General features: G+C 38.4%; 3 protein-coding genes across 3 annotated transcripts; 2 read left to right on the top strand and 1 right to left on the bottom strand.

Annotated features, from left to right (window-relative positions):
• Window positions 1–581: 581 nt before the first annotated feature.
• On the bottom strand, window positions 582–7440 carry LOC100637667 (protein transport protein Sec31A-like). The gene is made up of 21 exons (XM_019995035.1): window positions 6981–7440; window positions 6505–6823; window positions 6110–6364; window positions 5730–5897; window positions 5520–5636; window positions 5262–5465; window positions 3961–4035; window positions 3776–3911; window positions 3658–3711; window positions 3472–3596; window positions 3267–3362; window positions 3073–3199; window positions 2923–3028; window positions 2723–2869; window positions 2366–2444; window positions 2033–2305; window positions 1831–1989; window positions 1432–1581; window positions 1226–1351; window positions 812–926; window positions 582–762 (listed from the first exon to the last, which is right to left on the bottom strand). The coding sequence occupies exons 1-21, from the start codon at window positions 7301–7303 to the stop codon at window positions 626–628; spliced, it is 3291 nt and encodes a 1096-aa protein (XP_019850594.1). The 5' UTR covers window positions 7304–7440; the 3' UTR covers window positions 582–625.
• A 53-nt stretch (window positions 7441–7493) lies between these two features.
• Window positions 7494–8329, top strand: LOC100634644 (inhibitor of growth protein 5-like). Its single transcript, XM_003385564.3, has one exon. The coding sequence runs from the start codon at window positions 7540–7542 to the stop codon at window positions 8275–8277; it is 738 nt and encodes a 245-aa protein (XP_003385612.1). The 5' UTR covers window positions 7494–7539; the 3' UTR covers window positions 8278–8329.
• A 231-nt stretch (window positions 8330–8560) lies between these two features.
• Window positions 8561–10633, top strand: LOC100634519 (cathepsin D-like). The gene is made up of 8 exons (XM_003385563.3): window positions 8561–8704; window positions 8767–8920; window positions 8966–9089; window positions 9443–9561; window positions 9613–9812; window positions 9867–9989; window positions 10035–10176; window positions 10235–10633. The coding sequence occupies exons 1-8, from the start codon at window positions 8652–8654 to the stop codon at window positions 10487–10489; spliced, it is 1170 nt and encodes a 389-aa protein (XP_003385611.1). The 5' UTR covers window positions 8561–8651; the 3' UTR covers window positions 10490–10633.
• The last annotated feature ends 259 nt before the right edge of the window (window positions 10634–10892 follow it).

Raw genomic sequence — 10892 nt, 5'->3', positions numbered from 1 at the left:
AGGGATTTTTTTAGTGAAATGAAGAAAGTCATTTAGAGGAATTTAAGGAGACAAAAGAAATGTATCTTATATTACCTATATTAACCCATTACCAATAATACACTCAGTAGTCATTATGTCACACAAGTCTATGTAAACTATCTGTGTAATGTATAAATGGATGACAGCTAGATTTAATTGGCTGGCCTACACATGGGTTTTTCTTGATTTCTTAAAGAATATTCATGAATTGGGCAGAACTTTAATAATGAAGAGTTGAGACAAGAAGCACAGAATTTATGCCAGTCATAGCAATCAAATATTTTAACACTCCGAACTTCTGTTTCTTCTTTACAAAACAGACACTTGCCTGGATGATAATCGAACTAATGAAGTGAATAATTCTCTTAATGCATGAACCTTGTAGACTCGCTTACTTCAGACATTTTATCCCTTTATCTGATCCCCACCCACCCAAAACATAATAAGTTATTATTAAAGTACATTTCATGATCAAAATTGAAATAAAATAGAGAGAAAGCATAAACAAAAAAATACAATAATTGACCTGTTCCTAAAATATCCTGCCCTTCCCTTATTCAAATATTTATAAATTATTAATAGCAAGCTAGTTCCAAGTCCTACTCTAGACCCTAAGCTGCATTCCTAACTGTAGCAGTGTCTTTATGCCCGGCATGAATGAAGATATCTCTGACAAGTTACTAGTAGACACCATGTGGGTGAGACGGGCCAGCCCGCTCACGTAATTAACACCTTGAACATCTATAAAAGGAAGTTAAGGTAAACGCAGGCTCTACGGGGCTACTCTTACCTTGAGCAATGGCGTGAAGTCCTTGCAGTACGTCAGGTGAGAGACGAGACTGACGGATCAGGTCGTATAAGATATCAAGTTTACGACTTATTTCGTCAACTTTACGACGCATCACCTGTAAAAAATACAGAGTCAATTACATGAAGAACTAATACCGTATAGCTTGATATTTTCGTGGGTTGATATTTTCGTGGTTTGCTCCTGGTGGGGCAATTCGTGGTTTAATTTTCGTGGTTGACAGTTTACATAGCCTGTAAGGGGATGGCACTTCAATGATTTCGTGGGTTTAAATTTCGTGGGCAGCCCATAACCACGAAAACCACGAAATTTACATTCCACGAAAATTTCAAGCTATACGGTATTGTATTATTATTATAAAAATTCAATTTACATGTACACATCGTCTGTCCTTACGTTATTATTGGCTCTTGATTTGCACTGCATTAGCAGTCCATTGAATACACTGTGCAGTATTTCATGTTCAGGTGGGATGGGCTGCTGAGGAATTGGGTCAGGAGCTGTAGCTTTAACAGGAGCAACCTAATGTATGGTAAATACCAAGACTTCAATTTGACAATTTTGCTTTGAAATAAAAGGATTGTATAAGAACAATGACTTACAGGATTAGGCTGCATATTGCTAGTAGGTGGTCCAGTGCTAGGTGGAGGAACTGATGGGACATTAGCAGGAGCATGATGAGGAGAATCTTCCACTGGAGCTAATGCTAACGGGCTAGTCATTGGAACAGGTGGGGCTACGACCTTGGGTTGCTATTAATAAAATAAAATAGTTTTAAAATATATCATGAAATATAATGAAGGGGTCTCTGATAAATAGCATTACACTATGGTCAATCTTTCTATAGTGGTTCTTATCTTTAATTTGAACATACATGTACATGTACATGCTTCTGTTTGACCTACATACTTTATATAAGTAGCAAGACAGGCTTTTATTTGAGGATATAAATTACGGTATAATTATATGTAGTACAGTACATGTACAATTTAGTAAAAAACCTTTTTAGCATGCCTGAGTGTGGGTGGGTCGTTCCAAGCCCCAGGAAATGAGTGAGAACCAGGAGGAGGGTACATATCAACACTCGGAGGATTATAAGTAGGCGGAGCCTGGATAGGTGGAGCCATGGTACCATGTGATGATGGTACCATTGGAGGAACCTAAAAACATTAGTAATTGTCATGACAACAGACCACACCCTACCTGATGAGAATAATCGTGACGAGCCCCGCCCATCATATTATTATAATAAGTAGGTTGGGGTTGATTATTTAACCCTTTAGTGACTTCATTTTCTGGCACCTTTGGCTGGTACATATTAGTATACATCATCGAGGTCGAGGTAGGCGTGGTCATTGGGACAGTGGGTGTGACCACAGGAGCAACGGGTTTAACATTGACTTGCTGAAAGGGACACCGTGGGGACGTCCCTCTTAAATGTTGGGAAAGACGATCATGAAGAAGATTAACATCAGACTAGAGACAGAGAGAAATAGAAACAAATAAAATTAAAGAAAAAAAGAGAGAGGCAGCTACTTGATCACTAGTTGTTTGTTCAAGGTACAATAAAGCTGTCTTCAGTGCTCCTTGACTAGCCAGCAGTGCAGCATATGAACTACATTGTACGATAACAAATTAAAAATTATATCATTTTTCAAAAAATAGCTCCAAAATCACCCTCCAATTTTACATTTTCTAATACATTTATTTTGATGCCTTTATAAAGATTGAGCTGATTTAAAATTTCAAACTGCATGAACTTAAACCTTAAACTGTCAATCCTCTACATGGCAATGACAGCTCAGCAGCTCATAACATTTACAATATACATGTACATGTACAATAAAAAAAAGAACATTATATGTAATTAAGAGTCATCCCACAGGGCCTTACCCTAACTGTTCAGTCAGCACTCCATTATCAATGGTCACTGGGTTTCCTTTACTTTTACTCCTTATGGCCTCGCGGAGTAGCATAACCTCCTCAATCAGCTCTTGGAGTGTCAATGGATTATCAATACTACCATCACGAGATCTCAAACTACAGTACATATACAATTATATATCACACTATTGATCGATACACCCACTCACCAACACTCGACGAATTTGGCAACATTCCCCGAGCATATGTAACACAGTGCCGCATTGTCATAGCAACCCTCGTCCCCTGTCTCCTCCAGTCTCCTACCGAGTACATCTATTAAAGAATAAAGGTGTGGCTTGTTACTATGACGACTGTACCGCATAGCTTAGTGAAGTCTTCGTTGGTAGAATACGTGACAAGACAAGAGAGTATTTCACGCCAGTTGGTAAGGTCACCATACTGGGCAATGTCTGACCATTTCCTACTGGTTATCAGTGATATTAACTAAAAAGAGTAAAAAAGAGTAATAGTGTGTTTAATTGTAAGGATGGAATGGTTTAAGGTGTTAAACCTTGGTGCTATCTGATTTCTTGCTCTCAAAGAATTGCTTCTGAGTTGATTGGAATAATTCGGACCCTCCAGCAACTGATAGTATGAGTGCCTCACTCTGAGAGAGAAAAATAAAGAAGAAGAAAAGAAAAAGAAAGAGCAATAAAGTCAGTACAGAAATGATGCAAATATGTACTAATATAATATGTAATATAACATCTTTTTACCATTCTGTCAGTTTTAATGCATACGTCAACTGCTGCTTTGAAATTACCAACCAACAATGCTTTAGTGAGCAAGCAATCATCATCAAGATCATTCCCGTCTTCACCGGTAGCAAAAGTAAACAAATCTGCCACAAACAAAAAAAAAACAACAATCAATAATAACAACAACAATAAACAATAATAAACCTGCAGTAGGAGGTGTGACTTCACGAGCTATATCATCAAAAGGACTCCTTGGACCTACATGTACATATACATGTAAGTACATGTACATGTACTACGTCAGTTATTAATAGTTATTAACCTTCAGAGTCAAAGAGAGGGGCAGTCTCTCCCTCGGGGTCGGTCAGCGGTAGTGTAGCAACTGATTCCTCTCCTTCATCTTTATCATTATTCTCCACTATATCCCATTGCTTCTTGACATCAATCCAACTGTTCACCTACAATACATACATGTACATGTGCAATTACAGTACATGTAATTCAAACTTCTTCAGCGAGCTTTTCAGGACTCAGTCCTAACAGGTTAAGGTAATGTCTCCTCGGCTCAGGCTCAAATTTAGCCTAAAAGAACAATGAAGAGAAAATGATTAACAACAAAATCCGTGACAAGCAAAAACCCATTTGCTCCTTTTGTAAAAATGGTCATAACTCAAAAATTATTTGTCGGAATCAGCTGAAACTTTCTACACAGCATAACGACATCAATATGCATCAGAAAATGTAATTAAAATTGGGGGTGATTTTGGAGCCATTTTTTGGAAAAACCATGGGCTATAGCCTTGGGTATTTTTCAGAATTTTGACGATTTCTTAAAATGGCCATAACTTGAAAAATTGAAGTCGGAATGAGCTCAAACTTTCTACACAGCATAAGTACATCAATATGTATCAGAAAATGTAATAAAAATTTGGGGTAATTTTGGAGCCATTTTTTGGAAAAACCATGGGCTATAGCCTTGGGTATTTTTCAGAATTTTGACGATTTCTTAAAATGGCCATAACTTGAAAAATTGAAGTCGGAATGAGCTCAAACTTTCTACACAGCATAAGTACATGAATATGTATCAGAAAATGTAATAAAAATTGGGGGTGATTTTGGAGCCATTTTTTCAAAAAAAACAATAGACTATAGCCTTGGGTATTTTTCAAAATTTTGGCATTTTCTTAAAATGGCCGTAACTTGAAAAATTGAAGTTGGAATTGACTCAAACTTTCTACACAGCATAAGGACATCAATGTGTATCAGAAAATGTAATAAAAATTGGGGGTGATTTCGGAGCCAATTTTTGGAAAAAACCATGGACTATAGCCTTGGGTATTTTTCAGAATTTTGACGTTTTCTTAAAATGTCCATAATTTGAAAAATTGAAGTCGGAATCAGCTCAAACTTTCTACACAGCATAAGGACATCAATATGTATCAGAAAATGTAATAAAAATGGGGGGTGATTTCGGAGCCATTTTTTCAAAAAAAACTATGGACTATAGCCTTGGGTATTTTTCAGAATTTTGACGATTTCTTAAAATGGCCGTAAGTTGAAAAATTGAAGTCGGAATCAGATCAAACTTTCTACACAGCATAAGGACATCAATGTGTATCAGAAAATGTAATAAAAATTGAGGGTGATTTCGGAACCATTTTTTGGAAAAAAAACCATGGGCTATAGCCTTTGCTTTTTTTTCAAAAATTGGCTTGTTTTTAAAAAAATACTTATAACTCCAAAATTATCAGTCAGAATCAGCTCAAACGTTCTACATACTGCCATGTGTACATTACTATGTTAAGTACCTTTAAAAACTTCCATATTTGCTCGTGCTCAGGATCAGACGATATCTTATTGGAGCAATACTCAAGATAAGAGTGCTGACTCATTGCAGTTTCAAACTGATCAGACTGCTTCAATAGCTGAGGCTCAGTCACAACCTGACTAATATGAACAACACTAGGGGAGGGTTGATTAGTAGAGGAGAAGGAGACTAGCTGACCACCAAACTAGACAAATAAAATTAAAAAGAGATAGAGTAAAATTATAAGAAAGCGGCTCACTCCAAATCTTGCTCCACAAGGACGCCTAAACCATTTTGGGGGAGTCTTTAAAGGAGCTGTATCCACCCTCTTGGTCTTTTGAGCAGCAATGGCTGAGAAAGGATCACTAGTATCAACCTATTCAAATATAACAACAACAACAAAAATAATAATAATAATAATAACAATAATAATAATAACATTCAACCCTCACACCCACTCAATCCTTACCACTGGGCTCTCAAGGCCTTTGTTATCATCAGAAGCTCCTCCCCCTCCTAATAAGGAGTACAAGGTCACGTGACCGTCAAACGAGGACGTGCTAATGATGGCAGGATTGCGTGGACACCACTGACACTCAAATATCCATTGGGAGGTAGCAGGAAGCTCATAGACAACCTAATAATGATCAGTAATTACAGGGGCTAACTCAATACACTAATATACAATGTAACATTCTAATTAACATAGCAGGGATCTTGAGCTAGTAAAATCACTAATTATAAGATAGTAATTACAGAAGCTAACTCAATACATTAGTAATCAAGCAACATACAGAAATCGCTAATTATAATAATAGTAATTAAACAGTAATTAGAGGGACTCCTAACCTCTCCCCCTGGTACATCAGTATTAGGATTCCAGCAATACACATGATTGTCTTTAGCAGCACTCAGCAACAGGTCGGCATCTTGAGGGCACCAGGAGAGACTAAGGACTCCTCTCTGATGTTGCTCCAGTACCCTCAGGGGGGCAGTGGCGTATCGTAGATCCCACAGTTGGATAATGGGACTACGGTCATCCTCTGAACCAGTGACCAGCTGTGTGGCTACCTCAGGATGCCAGGCTATGGACTTACAGCGAATCTATGAAGTGAGGAATAAGAGGAAGAGAAAAGAGTATATAATTCTAACATGTTAATTATGACTGAAATCAAAAATACATTGTAATTCCCATCTCAAAATGTACATAAAATGATAAAAACATTCTTTTCTCATTGACTTACTCTTGAGTTAGAATCAGATACTTGAATGATGGGCTCATTCTTCCTCAGATCCCAAACAACCGAGCGTCCATTGGGAGACGTCGATGCGAGAATATGCTGAACTTGCATGTTCCAAGCGATCCCGCTGATATCTTCAAGTGGGTGGAGCTTGTTGCCAGGGCTCATGGGGTTGGAGGGGTTGTTGAGGTCCCATATGAATACCTCCGACTCGCTAGCACCGGAAGCAATGAGGTTAGACTGAAAGGGATTGACATCCAGTGCCCTCACTGCACCAATGTGTTGATCCAGACTAGTTATTAGAGCATCTTCACTCTCTGAACTAGAAATAGAAATTATTTAAATACTACTAATAAAGAAATTATTATTTAAATGCTAATCATTCTTTTCAATGTACAAATGCATTGTATTTTAACACTGTCATTCATACATGCAATGTAAAATAAGTATTTATAATTTTAAATTAATTTGTTCCTCACTTTGCAATCTTTTCCACATTCCAGAGTGTGACGGACCCGTTATCCGATCCTCCAACGACCACGCCCATTGGATACGAGTCGTCAAGGCCAAACCCACTCCAAATTAATTTATGGAATCGTTGCTTCGTTTCTATGCTACCGACCAGTGGCATGTCCTCGCCTCCTTTGCTCAGGTCAAGTTGGAATATCTCGAGGCTTGCTGTCGTACTGAATGTAGCATCTAATTGCTGGGCAACTGTGCCAGCAGCTAAGTACATGGACTGGATTGAGCGTGGGCTCCAGGCCACGTTGGCTGTTCTTTTTATTTCTTTTACTCTCCCCATGTTTCTCTTTGCCTCCTTCTCTCCTTCACAAGACAATGATGAATGGTTCTTTTAGCTTCACAATGACTCGTGGTCGTGTCGCTTTCTATTTTTAACTCTTTTGAAACTCAATTAGATACGTGTATTGTTTTAGTCTAGATTCGTTCCTATTCTCAGGTTCCAAGATCTGAGAATGAGTGATTTTGTAGGTGTGACTATCCACCCACAAATGCATCACGTGATCATCAAAACAAAACATGGCGTCTGCTATATATCTCGAAAACTTCCTCGAAACAATAGAACACCTTCCTAAAGAGCTCCAGAGAAACTTTTCACTCATGAAAGACCTTGACCAAAGAACCAAAGACACCACGAACGAGGTCGAGGAGTGGGTGAGGGATTACAAAAAGGTGGTGGCAACACTCTCAGAGAGCGAACGAAAGGCGAGACTAAGCAAGATTGACGAGCTGTATCAAAAAGCAAAAGAGTACAGTGACGACAAGGTCCAGCTCGCGATGCAAATGTACGAAATGATAGATAAGCACATACGGAGCCTTGATTCTGATCTAGGACGTTTTGAGCAAGAGTTACAACTAAAAGACAGCGATCACGCTCGTCGCTCGTCTGTGAGTAACAATAATGGAGGACTCATGTTGGGGGCCGCCACACCAAGAGGAAGGAAGAGATTAAGTGAGTCGAGTAACAGCTCACGTAAGAGAAGACTAGAGTCCCTTTCGGAGGAAGGAGGAGGAATGGGAGGGAACTTGGGGTCACCTCAGGGCGGTACTGACGTCTTAGATATGCCGGTCGACCCAAATGAGCCGACGTACTGTTTCTGTCATCAGGTCTCCTTTGGTGAAATGATTGGGTGCGATAATACTGACTGTCCCATTGAGTGGTTTCATTTTCAATGTGTCGGACTCACTTCTAAGCCGAAAGGGAAGTGGTTCTGTCAGAGATGCAGCCAAGAGAGAGATAGACACAAGAAGAAATGATATTATTTTATATATAACTATTCTTTAGAATTAAAATTCAACTTTCAATGTACATTTAGCGCAACAGAGCCAATGGAAGACATCCGCCTGCCATTGAGCAGCTAAAATTAGATCTACATTATTTATTATGTCTACAATATCATAGTGCATTAAATCTATGACAACATACACTCTTCATCTTCCATCTAAACATTAAATTAATTTGATTTTACAAAAAAGTATGGATTTATTTATCAGGATTTTTTCGTTCACTCTTAACACGTGATCTTATTAATTAAATTAATTAATTAAAAGCCGATTTCAAGCACATGACTTCTTGTTGAGTTGTTCTTGTAAGTTGTAACAAGCCAGCTATTCTTTCTCTTCAAAAAAGAATGTCTATCCTCAGCCTGTTTGCACTCTTGCTCGCAGTCTCTTATGCTACAAGGTGCAAAAGATCTCAATCATACCAACCAATCATTAGGTTGTTTCTATTTTTCCCGTTCATAGCATTCCTCTCTATCGCTTCAAAAGTGCTTACGAGACTCACCGTAGAGATGGACGCATCACCATGAGAGATGTTGCTCGAGGACTTGAGCAGAAGTACTCCCGCAACTTACCTGGATACGTAGGAGATGACGAACCAATGAAGGACTACCTCATGGTAAGAGAGATAAGGGATAAAGGGTCACCTTTACTGTTTACACAGGCCCAGTACTACGGTCCTATCTCTCTTGGTACTCCCGACCAAGACTTTAATTGCATGTTTGACACAGGTTCGTCAAACCTCTGGGTACCTAGCAAGAAATGTGGGCTCCTGGATATTGCCTGTCGTAAGTGTTGCACTGTAACTATAGTAACTATGGATTGTTTAGTAGTACTATACTATTGATGTTTTAGGTCCCTTTTTACTTGTTTTTTTAGTCAGAGTACTTGCTTTGCGACCAGAAGAATATAAAACATTATTTATAGAATTTCAGTTGTAATGTTTTACTATTGCCAAAAGTATTATATACTGTTCATATTTTGCATAGACCTTTTTAGCTTAAACTATTCCCTGGCAAGCCTTAAAATTTATTTTGAGTAGGAGTAAACTAACATAATTCCATCAAATCAATACACATACTTTCACTAGTAGGGCATCGTAGAACAATAAATTATAAAATCCTATTTTTTCTCTCACAAGGTCTCCACAATAAGTATGACAGCACTAAGTCTAGCACTTACATTGCTAACGGTACCAAATTTTCTCTTCAGTATGGCTCAGGGGCAACCTCTGGTTTCTTCAGCACAGACAACATGAAGGTAAAGACCAAAGTACATGCCATATCATACTAGCTCATTTCTCTTAAACAGATTGGTAATTCTACAATCACAAAGCAGTCCATTGGTGAGGCTACACATGAGCCTGGAGTTGCTTTCGTTGCCGCTAAATTTGACGGTATTTGTGGTATGGCCTACCCTGCCATTTCTGCCGAGAGGCAGACGCCATTTTTTGATAACATGATATCCCAGAACCTCGTTAACGCTGGAATGTTCGGTGTTTTCTTGAGCGCGTAAGTATGGATTATACTGGATATATCAATTATTAGATATTGACCTTCTTTTAGTGACACTAGTGCTAGTTTGGGCGGAGACTTGAATCTCGGAGGACCTAATGAGAAATACTATACTGGAGATTTTAACTATGTCCCACTGACCTCTAAGACTTATTACATGATCAAAGTTGACGGGTAAGTTAAATTTGATATAATCTGAAATAATTTCTTACTCTCTAGCATGAATGCTGGTAATTTGAGTCTTTGTGATGGTGGTTGCAATGGTATAGTTGATACTGGTACTTCACTCATAGCCGGCCCTACTGCAGAGGTAACTAAAATCGCCACGGCCATTGGAGCTAAATCCACCCTTGCCGGAGAAGTAAGTAGTGACACTCATACACATTAGTGACATTACTATCTTTATTTTTCTCTTTTAGTACACTATTGATTGCACTAAAGTCCCTTCCCTGCCTGACGTCACTATCACAATTGCTGGTCAGAAATACACTCTCACTGGAAAGGATTACGTGCTTAACGTTGAAGGACAGTGTCTGCTTGGTTTTATGGGTATCAACCTTCCCGACCAGCTGAAGAACAGTTGGATCCTGGGGGACGTTCTTATAAGGGTCTACTACACTGTCTTTGACTATTCTGGTGGTAGAGTTGGGTTTGCCCCGTCCAAGCAAAATTAAACTTTTGAATGTGTGACTTGCAGTTGAGTGCATTGCAGTTAACTAGTTATTGTTTGACACTAATAGTTGTTGAATCATTGTTGTTTTTGTTGATCTCCCCTCCTTTTTGCTGTTGATTTAGTTTATGATAATCCATCATAATAACTATTGATCTTAACACAATAGATATCCAAAAATACAGGAATGACTAATGTTTAATGAGACATAATAATTATAAACACACATCTACTTACTAAAATTTGTTTATTCACTAGTGGAACTAAAGGATTCAACTTGAGACAAGCTGCACTTGTGAATAGACATGTCAGCTTAGAGCTAAGCCTACCCAACCAACCAATTACAAAACGTTTGGTCAGTCTTCAAAAATGACTTTGTCTTCTCCAAAATTACAAAAAAGTTTTCA

The sequence above is a fragment of the Amphimedon queenslandica genome, unplaced genomic scaffold, assembly GCF_000090795.2.
Source record: "Amphimedon queenslandica unplaced genomic scaffold, v1.1 AMPQUscaffold_13456, whole genome shotgun sequence".
NCBI lineage: Eukaryota > Metazoa > Porifera > Demospongiae > Haplosclerida > Niphatidae > Amphimedon > Amphimedon queenslandica.
Note: the sequence above shows the minus strand (reverse complement) of the source record. Positions and strands in the feature narration are given on the sequence as shown.